This window comes from Mauremys mutica, chromosome 4, assembly GCF_020497125.1.
Source record: "Mauremys mutica isolate MM-2020 ecotype Southern chromosome 4, ASM2049712v1, whole genome shotgun sequence".
Taxonomy (NCBI): domain Eukaryota; kingdom Metazoa; phylum Chordata; order Testudines; family Geoemydidae; genus Mauremys; species Mauremys mutica.
Genome location: NC_059075.1, coordinates 94,237,766 through 94,260,413, shown reverse-complemented (window position 1 = coordinate 94,260,413; position 22,648 = coordinate 94,237,766). Strand labels below are relative to the sequence as shown.

At 42.2% G+C, this 22,648-nt stretch overlaps 1 protein-coding gene across 3 annotated transcripts in view; it reads right to left on the bottom strand.

Annotated features, from left to right (window-relative positions):
• The window catches only part of SYT9 (synaptotagmin 9), a 131,141-nt gene that overhangs the window by 77,735 nt on the left and 30,758 nt on the right, over nt 1–22,648 (bottom strand). For all 3 annotated transcript variants that reach the window (XM_045017174.1, XM_045017173.1, XR_006579442.1), the window contains exons 2-3: nt 4,661–5,012; nt 733–1,279 (exon numbers count right to left, since the gene is read on the bottom strand). In XM_045017174.1, the coding sequence (XP_044873109.1) occupies nt 733–1,279; nt 4,661–5,012 (899 nt within the window). The remainder of the gene's footprint in view (nt 1–732; nt 1,280–4,660; nt 5,013–22,648) is intronic.

Sequence of the window (22,648 nt, the reverse complement as noted above, 5' to 3'; positions counted from 1 at the left end):
CCCTATACCAAAGGTTGTCAAGAGATCAGGAATATTAGTAGATTATAGTAAAGATGTTCCCCTGCTTCTTTTTAAATAAAGTTTCCTTCAGAAAATGCCCTTAGCAGCACAGCACTACACAAATGTAGTACCTGCGACCTGCCTACTGGAATGTAAACTGAGATGGTCCTTGTGTGGATTTGAGTTTTCATATCCTGCATGACATCTGCAAACTTTCCTCTCATTTTAGGCTGTGGCTACTAACTGCTGGTGCTAGGTTTGTTTGTAGGTGCAAGGTCAGCTGACTTTGTCAGAATGACTTTCTATGGAACGTTGACGGAAGCCATGCAAAAGTCTTCAATTTCCAAACTGAGGCCAATAGCATCCTAGAATACATGTGGAAAATAATGCAAATCACAGAAAAGTAGAGTGAGAAAAGAAAATATAACATTCCCTGGGGTAAGTGAGGGACAGAGAATAGATTTTTGTGGCTTTCTTCCCCTACAAACAAGATAATGATTAACCTTCAGTAATTCCTACATAAAGGACATTTCTAATGCTGTCCAATAAAGGTAAAATGAGGACGTTCCATGGATTGTGATCAAATGCTGATAGAAAGAGAGAGAGAGAAAAAAAATCATTTTCTCCATAAATCTACCATGGAGAACTTTTATCGCCAGTTAAAAAAAGGTAGAGGTTATAAACTATTAAATTACCATATAAAATCTCAAAATGAAAAGGTGTCATACTCACATTGGTGACATACTCAATATCCCTCCAAATATTACTTTCCCTGGGAAAGTCTGCCAAATCTAAAAAATTATCCACTATCACTTGGCCAATCAAGTCATGCCTGGAGAATCTGTCAAAGTCATACACAGAGAAGTGGAGTTTCCTTGTGGTCAGATCATTGTACGGAACGGGAAATAAAAAAACTTCATCAAACACTGGGTTTAGGGTCTTTCTATGCACTTTAGTCTGTTGTTTTGTTTTTCTATCCGGAAGCAAATAGATCTTCACATAAGGGTCTGAAGTTCCAGAAAAGTCCTTTGCTGGCAGGTTGACAGCTTTGTGAATCTTCACGATCAACTGCTCTAAATCACAATCATATTTCAGAATGAAGTTGAGTTTCCCACAGGCCTTGCTGTTATTCCTCCGGCCATCATCAGTATCCACTGATCTTTGCTTATACAACTCTGGCTTAATGCGTCCAATCCCCGTCAGCTGCTCCTGTTTTTGAAGCTGCTGGATGTTGAAGTCAGGGTTCGAGAGCTTGATCTGTCTTCGGATTGAATTGTGCCTTAAGGGAAAAATGACAGAAACTAAACTGATTACATTGTTAGGTGCTGTGTGAGTCTGGTCTAAGAGTCTGGACCTATTATTTATTTTCATTTTGCTTTCCTTAGCCATGATTTTGGGTTGGAAGGTTGCCACAGGGTTTGATTTTTATTTCTATACACCTATAGAGCACAATATCCCTTTTAATGAGTAGAAGGATACTTATATTAGCCAAAAGTTACTATAGTTCTCTTCATCATTGGACTCATGGTGTTTGCAGAATTTTCAGTTCCTATACCTCAAGCTGGCAATAAGTACTCTCCAAAACTGGTTGAAACTCATAATAACATCCCCTGTTAGACAAAACTCACAAGAATTCTGCAAAATCATTGACTCCCAAGAAAAGCTTAGAAGTGTATAGTATTCAATCTAACTGCATATGTAGCCCATAAAGTAAATGGACCAAATTCATGGCTGGTGCAAATCCACAGAGGTCAGTGGACTTAAGTACACCAGGTATGAATTTGTCCCAATAAGAGTAATAATTATAATAAATACTAATACTTAACACTTGCCATCTTCAAAGGGCTTTGTAAATACAGAGACAAATCCCATGAAATATAAGGGTGTAACACCTATGTAACTGAGAGCAGAGTTGGTCCCATAAGTTAAATAAAAGCTTGCGTTGAATTTGCAGATATCTTGTCTATAGCGACGGGAGGAGATATTTCCCAACATCCGTATTTACTGATGGAACCTACTACTTGGTTCACAATCTGGTTATTCTAATTTAAATGATTTTTCTGCCTGTTCCTATCAAGCTGGTTTGCCTCTCAGAACTCCTAGCTGATGTAATAAGTGCTGTAATACTTAGAATGAAAGTTTCGTTGCTCCTAGGAGAGAAAGTTACTTTTAGTTTCAGTCCAGTGAGATTTATTATCTAGACTTGGTTATTGTGATTGAAATTTCCACTCCACAAGAAGATTGCAGAAATCAAATTTGTAGTTCTTGTATAGCAGTGGGATATGAAAGCTGGATTAGGTAAAACCTTAATCCTATACAAGTTGGATATTACATTTTTCCCCAATTAGTATAAAGCAATCATGCAACATATTGTAGAAACAAAATGAGGTGAGCATAAAAAGGAAAACCTGGGGAAATCTTAGCATAGGATTAGTCAAAAATTATTTATGTTGAATATAATCAGCATTTTTTCTCTATCATTTCCTGAAAGTGTGTGCATTAAAACAAAAGCATTGTCTCTTATAATCCATCTATTTCTTCTCCCTTACTGCACAATAAAAGCATAATTATGTTGTTGTGCATTAGTAATTTCCATGACAAGATATTATGCCACAAATAAGGAATTATACCCCTAGCATTCTCTACAGATCAGCGAGATGCTGTAATGCTACTGGTGTGTGGGTTAGTATATTATCTATATTGTATAGGTGATGAAGGACGCACAGCAAAGGCCATAACTGACCAAAGACTAGAATCCTGGTTCTCAGTTTTGTGCTTGCTAGACTCCACTGCCTCACATACAATATCTTATACAGCTTGCGTATGTGGGCTCCTAGGTCACAGCTGTTCAAACAAAAAAAAGGCATACTGTAGTGGGGGATCAAATTGCATGCATGAATCAAAATGAGTATTTATTCTTTTCTTGTACCCCACACAGAGTTTATTTCCAAAATTGACTTAAGTGTGACAATGTTTCACCAATGGCAAAAAATAAAATAAAATAGTGATGATGATGATGATAATAGTAACGTTAATCCCTCAATTTCCTCTTTTTACCTTTTCCTGGAGGATGTTGCCTCCTGCCCCTCCCCAGCCCTAAACTGTCTTTTATCGAGCACCAACAAGAGGCACTGGTTTGAATGGGTAAATTTCATTGCCTTCCTTTTTTTTGTGTCTCTGATATTTTCCCTTCTACCCATCCTCTCCATTATTTGCCACTGATTTACCCCCTCTCACTCCCTTTTGCTGTTCTTTTGCTCCTGCTTTATAACACTCCTCCATTTTACTGCTGTCCCAGAGACACTTTGGGATTAGACACTCCACTGTGCTACAGCCATGTGCTTCCCTGCCACACTCTGTGCAATACTGTTGACTTCTGTGGTGTTGTATGGCCTGTTAACCAGTATAGATGTGGCCCTCTGATAGGGAATGTGAGGGCCCTTTTCACATCGAACATCTAATGTTAGTAGTATTGTTAGTGAACCACAGAGCATGGGGCAAACTTTTACAGGGGTTTAAAAACAGAACAACATTAGCTCCATACCACAGCTCTCCAACTACAATTCCAATCTGAAATCAACCTTGCATGTGGCTTTGTGTGCAACATGGTGTCCAGCATCAACAGTTATGGCAATGCCCTCTCCACAGATTCATAGAAAAGACTCTGAAGGAGCCTCCCTTACACTGATCTACAGCCAGTGGAAAAAAGATTACGAAGTATGTCCATGTACATGGAGCCTTTGCTCTGTAGTATGTGTGGTGTTTGTTGGGTCTTCTGTTCTTTTAGGCCAAGTCTTCTCACACCTAAACCTGGGTCTGTCAACAATTATTCAATTTTAATGGCTGTTACAGCATCTTATCTTAAAGTACACCCTGCAGGCAAGAGCCTTTGCCAAACCCACTCCAGTCAGATGGCCAGAAGAGTTATTGAGGAGCAATGGGGAGACACTTCTCCAGGTCCAGTACACCTGCATTAGCTCAGAAATCCGCTAATTGGCTGTTCACGTGCTGATCCTTTTTCTGGCTGCATGCAGCCTAATCCTATTATTACCTGCCCCTACGTACTCTCACATTCTCCCTTTCCCCGTTTCCTGTTCCCTTATATGCTGGCACTCTTTCCTCTGCCTCCATCTAATCTTGCTCAGTCAGTTCCCCCCCCCCCCCCCAGTCAAGGCTATGGCTAAAACTTATCACCTTTAATCCTATTTCTAACTCTCACAAGTGTTTCATTAGCCTGCCCTATTTTTCTCTTTTGATGGCTGTTGAAATCTTTGCAGAGCCCTCAGCACTGATAAGTTCAAATGAACATGATTTACAAGATTCAGTGTAGGCTGTTCTTTTGTTCTACAGGGCACTAACCTTCCTCGCTATTTTGTCCAGCTTATAAGGGAGAGACACAGATGATGCAGTAGTTGTTCATGTTGGAAAAAAATGGATTGCCACTGTTGCTACTATGGAAGCACCTTCCTAATTTTAAAGCCATCCATCATCCAGCACACCCCAACACACAAATGATTTTATATAACCATTAAAGTAAAAGAATGAGGCATGTAAAATATACATCTGCAGTCAGGCTCTATGTTAGCTAATAAAGTGTAACTCTCTTGGTCTCATCTCCATTCATAATGATTATCATTAGAAAGAAATTACAGCTACTGACCGAGCAGAGGAGGTTGGTTCTGTGATTTGGCGATGCATTCGGACATTGTGCACACAATTCTCCTTGGTCCCTGCCTGAGCATCTAATGGAATATCAGGGGAGGTGTGGCTAATCTTTAGGGAGGACTCCGGGTAGGAAGTGGGCTGCCCCAGGTAATCCTCACTGTATTCGTGGTCATTGGTCTCTGTGTCTGTATAGTTCAGCGATTCCTGCTTGTTGTCTTTGCTCCCAGAGGGCAGGCCACGTTCTCGCCAAGGGATCCAGCAAAGCTTCCAGGACACAAACAGAGACACACCAAAGAGAGCAAGTCCACAGGCTGTGACAACTAAGGACAGCAAGCTTACTGAGATATCTGCAAAGAAGAAAAATACAAAGACATGTCACATTTTTCCTCCTGTTCAGATATAGCTCTGTGCAGCTCCAAAGGGGCACACATTATGGAACTAATCTTTCTTTACATATTGCTTTTCTATTGGATTGCAAAATATAAGCACTGGTAGCTGCAACATTCAGGTCACAGAAATAGAACAAAATGTTTTTCCTCCATTTTCCCCAGAAAAATTAATTTTCATTAATGCTGTAAATAAAATATTAATGAATTATAGTTTTGAAATGTATTATTAATATTGGACACAGGCTCTGTGACTTCTGGCCTTCACTAATGCTACAAGAGAGCATTAAACACCATTTAAAGTGATTTTCATCAGCCTAAACTACTCTCCATTCTATCTTGGTAGTAAATGTCATACTTGGGGAAAGGTTCTCTGTCTCACTCACAGAAGCTGGTCCAATAAAAGATATTACCTCACCCACCTTGTCTCTCTAATATCTTGGGAAAGGCACAGCTAATACAACATTGTATACTTGGAAACATACATTGCTATGGTCTTCCTGGCATAGACATAAGGGAAATGTACAATATTTAGACTTTTCAAATAGTATCTTCCATTTTATCTACAGATAGAGATTTTTTTAGCGAAATAACACTTAAAAGAGTAAAATGAAAAAAATCCTCTATTGCCTTTCAAAATGTTTTTATGTCTCAGTTGCCCCTTTGGCAGGTGTTGAGCTGTCATGTGCCCTCTTTGCCATGGGAAGCCAGCACTACACAATGAGGTTCAACAGCCCTTGTATGGGTTCATCCTGAGGTAGTGTAGAGGTTGTGCTTGTGTTCTTTTCCTGCGTAAAGTTGGGGAGTGGGGATGGCTGGTGGAATGAAGAATCAAACTAGAGATGGAAGAGGCGTGTTCAATCATCTGTTCATCTTCCTGCCAGTGCAGGATTGTTCCCTACAATACACTCTCTGTTGCCTTGTGCAGTTCAGTTTCAAATGCCTCCTTTATTGGGGCTTTCACCACTTGCCTTGTGGTGAATATTCCACAGTTTAATATATATAATTTATAATACCTGTCAAGATATTCTCCCAAAAATTCACCATAAATATTCAGTATTTTAATTCTATTCCTTCTAATTCTAGCCTCTTTCTCTACTTTGCATGTGCACTCTTCAGATGTTTTTACATGGTAATCTTGTGTCCCCTGGTCATCATTTCATTATGGTACAGCTACCTGTACAAGGTCAAGTGCCTTCATTTTTGTGCTCTTCTCTGAAACCCTTGCAGTTGGTCTATATCCCTCTGGTCTTCAGGGGCATGTGGAGGTGGGTTCTTTGCAAACCTTTCACAGATCTTATCATTATCTTGTCCTATAGGTACTAGGTGTTGCATTACTGTGCTCTAATCAGCCTCCGAAAACATCCCATAATCCCCTTATGTCAAGTAGACAGTCTTGTCCTTGTTTTGGATATGCCCTTTGAAAGCTCTGTTGACAGCTAGCTGCTTATCTGCTCCGAGACAAAGCAACCATTACTGTGGAATGCTGTGTGTGAGAGAGAGAGAGAGGCAGGGGGGGGAGGGAGAAATGGAGGGGACAGTCTGCAGCTATCTGAACTTACAGAACAGAATGCTGACATGCTCTCAGCCCCTCAAAAACCCACTTTCTCTCTCTCCCCCCCACAACACACCCCCTGTCACACTCCACCCCACCAGTGATTTCCCAACACACACACCCCAGTTTTGTGAGCTAGTTACATACCAATTTAGTGACTGTTTGGAAATCTGAATTTAAACTGAAACATTAATACACACTTTAAAAGTTTATACAGTGTATGATAAAATATGTGTATCTGAAAAAGTATAATAGATTTGAAAAGTATGAACATAGACTAGCTTCCTTGCTTCCTTATACAGCTGCTTTTTATGATGTCAGTGCATTCATTTCGGTGATGTTGGCCAACCTAATAATTTCAAATGACGATTTGTAAGCAAAGTCTAAATGTGTCCTCCCTGACAGCTAGTGATGAGCTGGGGGCTAAGGCTTCAGGGCCAGATTATATTTACATTCACACCTAATCTACCCAGGTATCCAGCAAACAGAGCTGTGTTGTCCAAGTGATAGATTTTTGGCTGGGGTTGGGTTACAAACCACTTGAATGTGAGGGGAAGGGGGGGATGAAATGTTGTTCTTATTGTGTGAGTAAAGGGCAGTAGAACTGTACTTAGCCTGTGCTGACTGAGGGCATCAAGAGAGTGGGTGGGGACCTGTCCCTCTCCACTGTTTAAAGACAGAGCTGATTAGGCTCCATAGATAGTCTTTTGTTCTGTTAAGTGACCACTGCAGCCGAAATCACTGACAATCAGGTCTAAGTGCTTAGTCCTGTTGTGGGGACAATGTTCCTGTGGGTACAGTGTTTTTGTATAAGAGACAGCCCAGACTGCACTAGCAGTGAGGTTCCCACACTGAGAGCTCAGCTGAAATCACTGAGAGCTGGTGGAACCTCAAGAGACCAACTCGCAGAGGTCACAGTGGTAGGTGACAGCAGAAGGTGACTGTGCAGGGCCATTGGCAACAGAGTGGTGGAGTGAACGGTGGCACAACGAACAGCCGTGGCCAGAGCGAACTGTGCCTTTTTGTCCCCCACCTGGAAGGTGTACTCACGTGAAAGCACCTCTGAACTCTGAGTCTCCACTGACCAAGGACAACACCGGTGAGTGGAGTGCGGTGGAGGGAAAAGTGAGGGGCATGTTAAATAAACATTTGTTTGTTGGACTATATTTTACTCACTTTGCTCCAGAATGCTAGATTTGTGACTGGGAATGGAAACTTATATAAATAAGTTTCCCAGTAGGCCAAGTTTTTTAAAATGCAGTATTTGCCAAGGTTGTTATCTCACATTGTTGCTATCTTGGGAGGTCATTATGTTGGGGAGTTTCTGTACTAAACATTTTTATTATAATTAATTTTTACATAAGAATGGTCATACTGGGTCAGACCCATGGTCCATATAGCCCAGTACCCTGTCTTACAACAGTGGTCAAGGCCAGGTGCTTCAGAGGGAATGAATAGAACAGGGAATCATCAAGTGATCCATCCCCTGTTGCCCATTCCCAGCTTCTGGCAAACAGGCTAGGGACACTCAGAGCATGGCGTTGCATCCCTCTCATCCTGGCTAATAGCCACAGATGGACCTGTTCTCCAGGAATTTATCTAGTTCTTTTTAAAATCCTGTTATAGTTTTGGTCTTCACAGCATCCCCTGGCAAAGAGTTCCCTGGGTTGACTTTGTATTGTGTGAAGAAATACTTCCTTTTGTTTTTTAAAAATCTGCTGCCTATTAATTTCATTGGGTGACTGCTAGCTCTTGTGTTATGTGAAGGATTAAATAAAATTTCCTTATTCACTTTCTTCGCACCAGTCAAGATTTTGTAGACCTCTATCATATCCCCATTAGTCATCTCTTTTCTAAGCTGAAAATTCCCAGTCACTTTAATCTCTCCTCCTGTTTCATACCCCTCATCATTTTAGTTGCCCATCTCTGTACCTTTTCCAATTCCAATATATATATTTTTAGGACGGGTGACCAGATCTACACACACTATTCAAGGTGTGCACGTACCATGGATTTATATAGAGGCAATATGCTATTTTCTGTCTTATTATCTATCCCTTTCTTAATGATTCCCAACATTGTTTGCTTTTGTGACTGTTGCTGCACATGGAGTGGATGTTTTCAGAGATCTATCCACAATGACTACAAGATCTCTTCCTTGAGTGTTAACAGCTAATTCAGATGCCATCATTTTGTATGTATAGTTGAGATTGCTTTCCAATGTGCATTACTTTGCATTTATCAACACTGAATTTAATTTGCCATTTTGTTGCCCAGTCACCCAGTTTTGTGAGATCCCTTTGTAGCTCTTCGCAGTCTGCCTGGGACTTAACTATCTTGAATAGTTTTGTATCATCTCCAAATTTTGCCACCTCACTGTTTACCCATTTTTCCAGATGAATATGTTGAATAGGACTGGTCCCAGTACTGACCCCTCAAGGATACCACTATTTATCTCTCTCCATTCTGAAAACTGATAATTTATTCCTACCCTTTGTTTCCCATCTTTTAACCAGTTACTGATCCATGAGAGGCTCTTCCCTCTTACCCCATGATGGCTTACTTTTCAAAAGTCAATTTAAATTAAAAACATTTTTTTAAATTATATATTTTTTTAGAAATCTAGATCTGTTATGTGTTTTGGTGTAACGCATTTTCCTTATGTTAAATTTGCATTATCCTAACAAAACATTTACTTTATTCACATCAGTCAAGATTTTATAGACCTTTAGCATATCCCCCCTTAGTCATCTCTTTTCTAAGCTGAAAATTCCCAGTCATTTTAATTTCTTCTCCTGTTTCATACCCCTAATCATTTTAGTTGCCCATCTCTGTACTTTTTGCATTTCCAGTATGTCTTTTTTGGGATGAGGTAACCAGATCTGCACACAGTATTCAAGGTGTACATGTGCCATGGATTTATATAGAGGCAATATGATATTTTCTGTCTTATTATCTATCCCTTTCTTAAAAAAGCAAAGGTTTCAGAGTAGCAGCCGTGTTAGTCTGTATCTGCAAAAAGAACATAAGCTTTCGTGGGCTACATCCGATGAAGTGGACTGTAGCCCACAAAAGCTTATGCTCAAATAAATTTGTTAGTCTCTAAGGTGCCACAAGTGCTCCTGTTCTTTTTAAAAAAGCAAACAGAATGTTGGGAATCACTGACTGCCGCTGCACACTGAGTGGATGTTTTCAGAGAACTATCCACAATGACTGCAAGATCTTTCTTGAGTGTTAACAGCTAATTCAGACTCCTTCATTTTGTATGTATAGTTGAGATTGTTTTCCAGTGTACATTACTTTGCATTTATCAACATTAAATTTCATCTGCCATTTTTGTTGCCCAGTCACCCAGTTTTATGAGATCCCTTTGTAATTCTTCGCAGTCTGCCTGGGACTTAACTATCTTGAATAGTTTTGTATCATCTGCAAATTTTGCCACCTCACTGTTTACCCATTTTTCCAGATCATTTAAGAATATGTTGAACAGCACTGGTCCCAGTACCAACCCCTCAGGGATACCACTATTTATCTCTCTCCATTCTGAAAACTGATAATTTATTCCTATTCTTTGTTTCCCATCTTTTAACCAGTTACTGATCCATGAGAGGACTTTCCTCTTACCCCATGATGGCTTACTTTTCAAAAGTCAATTTAAATTAAATACTTTTTTTAAAAATGTATATATTTTTAGAAATCTAGACCTGTTATGTGTTTTGGTGTAACTTGCATTATTTTTATGTTAAATTTGCATAATCCTAACAAAACATTTACTTTATTCATATCTCTTTTATATATCTCATTGGTCCTGACACACACCCCCTGTAAATTCAAACACCCCCCCTAATTTCAATTCCTGGGGAAACCACTGCACCCCACCCTCCCCCATTTGAAAAGCATGTTGCAGCCACTTGCATGCTGGGATAGCTACCGCAATGCACTGCTCTCTGTGGCCATTGCAAGAGCTGCTAATGTGACCACACCAGTGCTCTGGCAGCTGTCAGTGTGGACAGACTACAGCGCTTTCCCTACTGCACCCACAAAGGCTGGTTTAACTCAAAGCGCTCGACATCTGCAAGTGTAGCCATGCCCATAATGCGAATGAGTACCTGAATTGTGGTGACACTCAGGACCTCAGAGGGTAGTCTTTTCAGTTAGCTCAGCTTTCACAGGAATTCTTGCAACATGCATGTGACACTGCTACTAGAGATGGTCCTAAACTGCAACTGCAAATCAGAGCTCTTCCAATACGGTAAACTGGGTTGCGGATTTACATACAAGCCTGGATTTGATATTAGTGTGGAAGAGCACTGGACTGGATTGTACTTCAGAAGGAACAATCCCTGTACCAGCTCATCAGCATGCAGCGCTAGTGTGCATATTGCACTGTTCCTTTGGATAGTGGAGCCTGGTGCCTATTAGCTGGGATCCTGCCTCCTTTGCACCCCTTTGGGGTGATCTGCACTCTTGGAGCTCTAGAAGGGAGAAATCTCCTGAATGGATTGCTATTGTGCCTGAGATGTGGGTAGTAGAAATGGCAATGATGCAACCATTGCTAGGGCCAAGCATCCTGTATTATAGAGGAGGTCAGCCTAGATGATCACAATGGCTCCTTCTGCCTGTATAGTCTACACTGCAGAACAACATAGCCCATAGTCCATTTCTTCCTTTGGAATCATATAGGTTATTTACATCCATATTTTCCTACCTCCTCTCTGTGAAAAATATTGCAAACTAGACACAGCTTTTAAAACTTGGATCTGTTTGCAATCTCAGCATCTGCCTAATAATTTTGCATGCGGCATTTCCTGGAGTCATAACAGTAGGGAGCTAGAACTGTGCTATTTCTTCAGCAGGATTTTTCTGCATTTTAGTCTCATGTTTCTCTATTCCTGCCGATTGAAATCTTCTGTAAATCACCATCATTTTATTTTCTGGATCTAAGTTTTGGAACTTTAGTTAATTCATTCTAATTTTCCAATAGAATAGGACAATATTTTGACATAACAACAGGATCTAAGGGCCAGCTCCTGGCTCTGCTTTACATAGTAATAAGCCACACATTAATCCTTTTCTCACCACAGATACAATGCTGTGCCAGGTCAATCAGGCCCAGTACAGCAGTGGCAGCAGAGAGGTTTCATGCTCACTCTGTGGCGAGGACCAGCAGATCTCCTCCACAGCATGCAAGCTCCTCATAGCCAAGCAGCCTTCCACAGAACTCTGCCCTTTTCTCCCTGCATAGGGCATACAGGGGTTAGTGTGAGCAGTGGAAAGGAGGTGGAGTCAGAAAGCGAATGAAATTACACCTCCAGACCTATCTATATATTCCACACCCTCATAAGACACAGGAAAGGGACCTCTAGCAAGGGCTTGGGAGAGTGTTGGTAAAGATTTCTCTGTCTGCCCAGCTCTCAGTTGCCATAGGGTTTGTTAGCCCGAGATACCACAGCATTCACAAATGCAGTTCAGCACTGTCTGCTGGGAGGTCCTTGCCTTAAGCCCAACAGTTCACTCTCCTTGCCTGATTAAGAGATGGAATTGAGGTGTGCACATCCTCAGTCCTTCCCTGACATCATAGTCAGATTGGGCCTAGGGAGCGCAGAGTCACTAGGATTTATGGCCCTTGAGAATCTGATTAGTTCTCCATGGCTGCAGATAGTGCTGGGATTTTGCCATAAATGATCATTTGTAATACATAATGTTAAGGGACTTAGCTGTCCATGGATCAGGCAATTACAATAATAAAATTCAGGAGCCATCTATACTTTTCTTGTTTGATTTAAAACATATTCTAATCTAAATGAATTCTCAGATTCCTGTCATACATACACACACAAACCGGCCTAAGGGATTTTCATGCATACTCCTCAAGGGACCGGTCGTTCCCCCACTGAAATCAATGACAAACTTCTGGCTGATTGTCCTGGGAGCAGGACAGGTCCTTTGTCTTCAAAATACATTTTGCAACGTGTGTGTGTGTGTGTGTGTGTGTGAGTGAGTGAGAGAGAGAGAGAGAGAGAGAGAATGAGAAACCCTAAGTAAAACTACCCCAGGCTTTCTGGAATACCACATTCAGTTCTGGACACCTCAACACTAAACAGAAACACACACACCGGAGGTAGTTTACGGGAAACTAAAATGAATAGATGCTTAAGGGAACTAATTAGGGGTTTTTTCAGCTCTATTTTTTATGATTCTCTGACAAGATCAGCAGATCTGCTTCGCTCAGACCCCCTAAGTTGCGCTCTCCCAGCCTGATGACCTTGCTTTTTGCAGAAATCCTCATTTATTCATTGGTTTTTAGGAGGCTTCAGCTGAGTGAGGTCATCTGCTCATGTTAGGATCAGGAATATTATCTACAAGGTTTTTTTAAATTTGGGGAAAACCTTTGAAGACTGAGTGAAAATGGAAACCTTTGAGACTTTTTCTTGTTAAGGTGCAGCAGAGTGTTGCTATCCTTGGGGGTCCAAGAGTGAATTTATAGCAGAAAGCTCTTTTTTCCTTCGTGCTTCTTCCCCAGAGAGGAGAAGAAATGTGCTGAAGGCTTCTGTAGACTGTGCTTCTGGAAGGTAATTTTGGAGATCTGGCCTTTTGTATTTCATTTTCTCTTTTCCAAAGAGAGAAATGCTAAACAGATGTGTGGAAGCAGAGAAAGAACTGACAGGGATTTGAAAGGGATTTCAGATTCAAACAGTCCCCTTATGTGAGCAAGTCAGGCTAGCTGTAACCCTAATAACGCGAGATTTGTAGAAGCGGGGATTGTGTGAAGCGAGTGGGAAAGAACTGTGTGAGAAGTTGTTGTGACCTTGTGTTAGATAAGTATGGAATGTAGACTATAGTCTAAATAGGTGAGAAAAAAAAGATATCAGGATGACATATGTATAAACAAAATGCAGCTGTCGCTCATTATTGTATGAAACAAAAGGTAAAAATGCCTGCTGTAATTGTTTACCTGTATAGAGACCTGTTGTGCTCTCTCCCTCCACGCAATTGATAGAGAATAAAGTGTATCTGACTTGCTGCACCCAACCTGAGAGTGAGAACTCTGTTTTTCTAGAACCTCCACAGCTTCAGTGTATACGTAAACTGAAGCCAGGGGAAGTTGTCACTGTTCATGACAAAGTTTGCTGGGAGAGTAGGGGACAGGGAAGTACCCTGACAGGACACCTACTTTTCCAAGCTGATGATAGTTGTGTGCATGTTGAAACACCACTTTGCGAGATATACATTTAAATCTCACTACTGCCGCAGGCAATCATATTATTTACTGGCCTGCAGATAGAGTTTTACAATCAACCCTTAAGTTTTAGATACCCTTTAATTGGACTAGTGTAGTATCTGATCAGTTTCAAAATTTACTTTCACTGTTACCAGAGGTTCAGAGAATCTCTGAATTACTACAATAAATTCACATGCTTCAAAATATATATCAAGTTGAAAAGTATGCCTTTTATACAGCTTATAGAGTGTCCACTTTATGTACTAAGTATGATGTATTGTGCTTTGTGACTAAAACTGTGCAACAACCCCATCATCTCATTACTTCTCCCCCCCCCACGTTTTATTGAAGGAAATTTAATGTAGAGAGAATAAAAGATGCAAATAAACAATATAGGAAAAAGTCTGAAGAAGTGAGACATCTTAAAAATGTTAAAACCAAAGAACCTATTTGAACAAAACTGAACATTCAAGCTTCTATGCTGCTCTTTTATGATTATGAACAGAAGTTGGCCTTTGTAAGCTCATGATGCTGTCAGCCTCAGGCCTTCCCTAAATTTGGCAATTCAAAATGTAGAGAAGAACCTCGGCTTTCTTGCTTCCTTTTTTTTAAAGTAAGTTTCAAGCCCTTCCTGTTACCGAAATACACTTGAACATGTAACCCGATCAGTAGAGCTGAAAGCAGTCAATGATTTTTCGTAAAGATTTTAGGTTATTCACAGTTTGTAAAGGGCTACCTAGAACTCCTAAAGTCACAAATCCTTCTGGCAGGAGGAAGGCTAGTGGCCCCAAGAGAATACTAGCTTAGCTGGGGATTTTTTCTTTGTAAAATTTCTCTAAACGTTAGCTGCGAACAGAACCCAGCACGAACAACTGGGTTCCTATTCTCTTGGAACAGGCATTAAGAGGAATGGGGTGGGGGAAAAGAGAATTCAAAGATGTCCCCCCACTACTCCAGTCTCTCTCACACACACTTTACATAAATCATTACCGTCAGGATGATGTTAGTGCCTACAATGTGCTAGCTGTGTCCATACTTATAGAAAGACAAAGCCTCTGCCCTGAAGAACTCACAACTTAAGAAAGTAAAACTCAAACAAAACAATGGGGAACGATGGGGAAGATGTCAGCTGTTCCCAATAGGCCCTTGATCGAGTCATTGATTGGCTAATATTTTGTTGGCACCTCTGTAGAAGTGGGTCTCACTTATGAATCAGTTCAGGGCAGGTATTCCATGCATAAAGGAAGAAAGAGTGAAGATAGTTGGAAAATAGTTATAGGGTGACTGAGCCTGGCATCATTAGTTTATATTTTCAAGTCTTTTTTCACAAAGGGTAGAATTTTTTTAAAAGTGAAAGGTGAGAGTCTGTCTGACAGGGTCTTTTGGCCTGTGGTGCTAAATGTGGGGTCATATGACCCTTCCTCCCACCCCACAAGCCCCTCCTGCCTGGAATACACAGGAGATGTTGGATCTCCAGCGTGTGTGGGGAGAAGAGGCTGTGCAGGCACAGCTCTGGTCTAGCCATAGAAACATTGTTCTATATGAGCAGATCTTGGGGCATGGAGGACGGACCAGCAGCAGTGCCACATAAAAGCCAAGGAGCTGTGGCAGGTGTAGCAGAAGACCTCATGGATACTTCGGAGGAGTCTGAGTTAGAGGCCCACACCCGTGAAGCGTGAGGAGGAAGTGTTGGACAAGGAAGAGGAGGAGGAGTATGGGGGACAGGCAACCAGGGGATCCAGGTGTACAGCAAGCCAGGACATATTTTTTAATCCAGTGCAGTTCAGCCAGTCCGTACAGTCCAGCATGGTTGAGCCTTATGCAGGGGAAGGAACTCCCGGTAAGTATGCTGTTTGCTTTGAAATTACAGAGATGGAACCCCCAAAGTAGTAGAACACATCTGTTGATTTGCTCATTTTTACTTATGCTAGAAGAGGTAGTGAAACAACCAGTAGAGGTAGAATTGCTGTCTGCTTCTCATCCCCCTCTAGAATTAGGCAGAGGGGGCCCTGTAGAACACTGGTTATGTGCACTGGGATGTCTGGTGAATCCTGGTGCTGGTCCCTCCTCCATGCCCCGAGTGAGGGGTGGTTCCTGGCCACTGCGAAGCAGAGTTCACAACGGTTACCAGAGCAATCAGAGTGACGCCTCGTGGGGGGCACCTCCAGGAGGCTACTAACAGTCAATGCAAGTAACGCACCATCCACGCTGACACTATGTTGACCTAACTACATCAACCTTGACTCTGTGCTGGTTATGGGGGTGGTTATTAAGTCAGGGTAACAGGGCAGTTATGTCGGTGGGAGTGAAATTTAAGTGTAGATGCATACACAACTACATCGACATAAGCTGCCTTGCATTGACTTACCTGTGTAGTGTAGACCAGGCCTCAATAAGGTCACTATAATTTTGTACCTAAAATATTTGGATTTGTTTAGTTTAGCTTTTAGATTATTAAAATAGTAAGTGATATCAGTCAGCCCGCTGTACTGGGTTTACCTGGTACACCTATTTTCTCATCTTCCTCTCAAGTTTTATCCTTCAGACAGACTTTGGTGGATTGTATAGGCTGCATTTAGGCCATGATTCAGCAAATCACTTGAGCATATGCTGATTTAAGTGGGACATGAGCACATCTTTAGAGTTAAGTGTATGCTTAAATGTTTTGCTGAAGCAGTGCTTTGCTGAATTGGACTGTGAAAATGTACTGTGGATAATGTTTTGCCATGCTATTGGAATACTTTTTTTTATATACAGTTAGAAATTCAAAACTACCATTGTGGTTTTTGCTATTTATTACAAGGACTATTTCGTATATAATGTATTCCTTACCTGTGTTACAATTGCTGTAAATTATTAAAACGGAAAGAATTTTAAAAATCTTTATTTTTCATTAGTATGGCTGTTTCCTATCTATAACTCCCTTGGTTTGAAAAATGAAACTAGATATTTCAGTTTCAGTTTTGCTTATAATCACATTTTAATCAATTTTACTTTCCGGTGCTCATCCCTAGCACATTATACCATGACATTCTTTTAGGCATCAGAAGCATCTGAAGGATTCATGAAAGGAAATAGAAAAAAGTTTAAAACAAGCAGAACACATATTTTAATCAATAAAATACAGACAACTAAACAAAATATGCAGTGAGTGGTAGGAGTTTAACAAATCTGGACTTCTATTCCATGATGTAGCACTGTACCGTCAGTCATTAAAAGGAATCCTTAAAAAGAACCAAAAGTAATGACTATCTTTTGCAATTTTCATATGAAGTTTACAATGTAATATTCAAATATTTCATTAAAAGGAGGGTGAAGCTAGATCATGGCAAATTTGGGGTTTTTCCTTTCAATTAGATTTACTGGGGTATATGTCTGTGTGATAGGAAGCTTCCTCATCCTGTTGATAAATAGGCAAATGAGCATTCCTGCTCAGCCAGTGCCAATTAAGCACACCTGCAAAACATGCTCCACCTGGAGAAGAGGAACTTAAAAGGGTGAAACTTGCCACAGAGGAGGGAGGAAGTTTGCCCAGGAGGGCAGGCTGCCAGGGACTGCTAGTGATATCCAGTAGCTAGGGGAGCCCAGCCTGAGTCAGTGTCTGGTGTTTCCTTCTCTTCCCCCCACTCATTTGGGGACAGACTGACACTACAAGTCTGAGATGAGCGAGGGGCCCTGGAAGGCTGATCTCAGCCAGAAACCTATGGTGAAACCTGGGGAGTGCCACCAAGGACTACCAGCAGTAGCAGTTGGACTAAGAAAAATCCCCACGAATGAGCTGAAGTTCCCCCAGGAACAGAAAGATTGCCCAGAAGAAGTGGATCTGATAGGGGACCCAGTGGCAAGAGACTTGGAGGGACTATGTCCAAGCCCCAGCTAAGGGTTGGACCACTACAACTGGTAGAGAATGGGGCATGAAGCCTCATGCCTGATACAAGGCCCCGAGACAGATACAGATCCCATACCAGTCTGTTCAGAGGGTGCTTCTGCTGAGAGGGGCCCCAAACACTGGTGTAAGTGGATGGTGGAGTGGCAACAATAACAGGCCAACCAACAACAGCACTTCCAGCAGCAGAGGTTGCAACAGACCCAAGCCAGGGCAGCTGCAACAGCTGCTGAAGGAGATTGTGTCCCAGCAGCAAGAACTCCAGAGAGACATTCTGCCACAGTTAAGACCCCTGTCCCCTGCCCAGGGAGACCTCACATGGGCCTTTACACTGGGGAAGCTCTGTCACCCATGCCGGTGAAGTTAAATAAAATGGGCCCCGACGACAATCTGGAGGTGTTCCTCATCACATTTGAGAGGGTGGAGCTGGTCTCTCAATGGTCTCTGGAGCCCTGGGTATTAGGTTTGTTCCCTGCCTGATGGGACAGGGACAGCTTGCCTACAGTAATCTTGATCCAGAGAAGGCTAGAGACTACAGCTGGGCTGGATATCTGCAAAGAGACACATAGGTAGTGCTTCAGAGCAGAGACGTAGCCATAGGGGGCATGCCCTCAGGTGGTGGCGCAACAATTAGAAGAGCATCGCTGGCAGTAGCATTGCCTGGAGAAGCACTTTGGGACCCAAGTTGCAGAGTTATTTCAAATGGAACAGTTTGTGTTCATGCAGGCATTTCCCTGAGTTATTGTTGGACGCAGTGCAGCTGATGGAGAATTTACTCATGGCCGATGGGCTGCTAGAGATGGGACATGTGTGGCCTCTGTCCACTTGCCAGATAGGGCCACCAATGGCACCGGATGCGTGCCAGCACACGCCGAACCCTGGGCATGATGGAAAACGTATGAAAACCACCGCAGAGACCCAAGCTATCTGCAAGAGAGGGGAAGACCTTGGTGAGCCACAGGGCCGAGTTTGGATGAGGTATTGCATGAATAAATACCCGGTGATGCAAACAACCAGGCTGAATCCTTTGAGTTCAGACAAAAGTCCCCACATAATTTAAACCAGGAAGGAGATCATGGGCATGAACTTGGCAACCTTCTACTCCTGTAGGCAACAGGGACATATGAAGAGAAAGTGCCCATTGAAGAAATGCCGAAGAGAGAGTCTGTAGAAAGACTCCTGCCAAGTGATGGTTCCACTGTGGGTCCAAAGGAAGGAGGTACTGGGGCTTATAGACTCGGTATGTAGCCAAATGGTGATGCAAGCTTCCTAGTGGGCGAGATGATCAACCCAAAAGGAATGATTCACTTACAGTGAATACAAGGCCTGTGTGGAAGGTGATGCCCATGGATGGGGAGGCAGTGGACCCCCAGTGCATGGGACAGTACTCCCCACTTTGTCCAGGAGAGAGAGTGGCTGTATCACATGGAACGGAACCCACAGTTGGTGGTAATAAGAACTCATGTCCTGTAACCACTGTCAGGCTGTAATCCAGCTGGCACATGAGATGCCTTGTGCAGGTGGTGAGAAGACCCTGGAGCAGGTACTGATTCAGTTTCTCTAGCTGGGGGTGCATCAGGAGGTAAGGGAGTATTGGTCTCTCTGTCCTGAGTGTCAGTATGTGGCAGCTAAGAATGTCCCAAAGGCTCCTTTGGTCCCAGTTCTATTTGTGGAAACACCATTTGAGAGAACAGAGATGGACATGGCGGGGCCTTTAGAAAAGAACTCCTTGGGAAAGCAATATATACTCATAGTGGTGGATTCTCCCCTTGTGTTTGGCTAAGGCGACAGCGATCTCTCCTGAACTTATCAGACTCTTTGTCTGGGCTATGGTTCCCTTGGGAAATACTGACTGGTATCCAACTTCATCTCTCAGGTGATCTGTGAGCTATGCTCTCTCCTTAAAATCAAGGCCCTGAGAACACTGGTGTGCCATTTGCCTTGTGGTAGGTAGGCAGGCTCTCAAGCCCACCCAACCTTCTGGGTCTGAACTTGGACAGCTAGCCTGAGTCTCTGCTGGAGCTGCAACAGCCACACTGCTATTTTTAGTATGCTAGCCCAAGCCAAGCCAGTGTAAGCCCATCTACCAGGTTGGGAGGCTTGCTCCCAGCTGCAATGTGGACTTATCCAAAGGAGCCAGCAACCCCATGACATTGTAAATCCCATCTCTCTTCCCTGTTGTCAATCTCAGCTCAGAGAAATGAAGAAATGTCCAATTCAGAGGCATATTATAAAAGCTCCAAAATTGCACTATATTCAGAGCCTAATCTCTGATTTTTAAATAGAAAAAAGATTATTCAATCCTGATGAGAAGAGGAGGTAAGGTGGAATAGTGATTGTGACATCCACAGGACAGTGGCCATGTCTCACTCTGTGAGCCTGATCCTCAGCTATGCCAGAGTTCTGTTCATTGCTGATGAGAGGGTGACACGGGTCAAATGTTGCATTAAACCAAATCCCCACCCTCAGTTCTTCAGAAAACTGGAGCCATCTCATCCTCTAGTGCCATGGCTCCCAAATGTTTTAGTACTGTTGTTCCCTTGCAGATATTTTAAAACTTATTGTCTCCCCACAACCAAATACCAATTTAAAACATTAGATTCAAGAGGGACACTAGAGTTTAGATGGTTTTGTGACTTTATTCAATTTTATACAGTTTGTTTAATTATATAATCTGATCTAATTTGGCTTTTTAAAACTATAACTTGAAAATATGGATTTTTGGAGGGCATTTGGATATGCCAAGATTTTAGCAAGAAGAATGGGCATGCTTCAAACTGCATAATTGCACAATATTTGTTTGAATCTCTGACAGTGCCAGATGTAAGTCATTTTCCATGTTTAAATTATTTCTGTATTTAGTTTTCACAGAAATCATTGCTGAAAACCCAGACACGCAGAGATAACTGGAAGCAAATGGAAGCAGCACTTCCCTAACTTCGTCTCCAAGGTCTTCATACCCTCCCTCAAGAGAAATCCAGAAATTTGTTAGATTTGAAAACTTAGTCTTCATAATGTGATTCACTTGACAACTATGAGAGATTTTCTTGAATTGCGATACTTAAGGTTGGAATGGAGTCAGCTGTTATCGAGAACAGGTTTTGAATCCAGTTAGTAGCTGGAGAGTCATCTTCAGCTGCAGGAAAATATTAATCAAAATAGGAATACAATCCAGAAAAAGAGTTAATATTTGGTCTTTAATAGCATTTTGAGTTCTTTTCTTCTGTTTTTAAAAAAGTCTGATAACACTGGAAACATCTTGGTCACTTCATTTTCAAAGTGGCATCTCCAAAAACAAAGCTTCTTCATGAATCCCCTGATTTTCTCTTTCATATCTAGTATATTTGCATTCTCATCTTGAAGTATTAGGTTCAGTGTATTCAATTTGCCATAAATGTCCCCTAGGTAAGCTAACAAAGTCAAGAAGTCCACATTACACGTGTAATCCGCAAGATCTGTTTTCCCAAGGAGGAAATTTCTGATCTCATCACACTATACAAAGACATGTTGTAACGCTTTCCCACGTTACAACCACATTACTTCACTGTGAAACAGAGACAGAATGTGACCTGAGACCATCTTTTCTCACAGCATACTAAAACAGGGTGGGTTCACTGCCTGGGATTTTCTAAAATTAACAATTTTAACAACAATGTTGAGGCTCTCGTGTACTTTATATCACAACTTCTTTGATGCCAAAGCTTGGTCATGAATCACACAGTGTGTTTATATTGCTGCCGGCGCCACTTTCCTTACTTGCAGGGCCATCCTTACCCATAAGCAAAGTATGCAGCTGCATAGAGCACCAGGAAATTTGGGGCACCTGCCCTGCCTCTTCCCCAAGGCCCCTGTCCCTGCTCCGCCCCAGCCCTGCCCCCACTCCACCTCTTCCCTAAAGCCCCCGACCAGCTCTTCCTCGGCCCCGCCTCTTCCTGCCCCAGCCCTGCCCCCACTCCCCTGAGCACTGCAGCAGGGCTGTGCCTGCACTCACCGGCGGCAGAAAGTGCAGCGACCCAGCCCCGCGCCACTGGTGAGTGCTGAGGGGTGGTTCCCCTCTGCCCCCCAAGCCAGTCCCCCATCCGAAACCGCAGGGGGGGCTGCGTAGGACCTCAGAATAGCTAGGGATGGCCCTGCTTACTTGTGCTGCAACCTCTCTGTTCTTTTTTGGTGGTGGATGCTATGTCATCAGTGCAAAGCCCCACAGATAGCCATACAGTGTAGAACCCCACACTTAAGATCTTCATCCACACTGAATTTATTAAGTATCAGTGGGATAGCCGTGTTAGTCTGGATCTGTAAAAGCAGCAAAGAGTCCTGTGGCACCCTATAGACTAACAGACGTTTTGGAGCATGAGCTTTCGTGGGTGAATACCCACTTCGTCGGATGCATGCATGTCATGACGACGAAGTGGGTATTCACCCACGAAAGCTCATGCTCCAAAACATCTGTTAGTCTATAAGGTGCCACAGGACTCTTTGCTGCTTTTACTGAATTTATTGAAGATCTTGAATATTTCCTCACAGGTTGCTCAGGTTAGGATTTCTTTGCAAAATAAAAGTTCTTCAACTATAATAGTGCTTTGACAAGACTCACATAACACAGAAGCTGAGCCATGTTGACTATGTCTATGCATTTATCAAGCTGCATCTTCATCTTCTTAACTTGGTCTACTGACTGGTCTTGGTCATTAATGTGTCAATGGATGGTATTATTTGACATAGGAATGGTTTTCAGTGCCATGGCTGCTTTTTCTCCAAGCATAATTCGACAGGTCTATTGCTTCTGGAAGTAGAAGGGTCTTGCCAATGGTGTGTGCTTGTGTGCATTTTGCAATTTGCATAGCCACAACATAAGGTGCTTCTGAGGCCTTTTGAGGAACAGTTGCTTCTTTGGACATATTTTTGTGTGCGATTTAATTCTTCTTGTTTCAGAA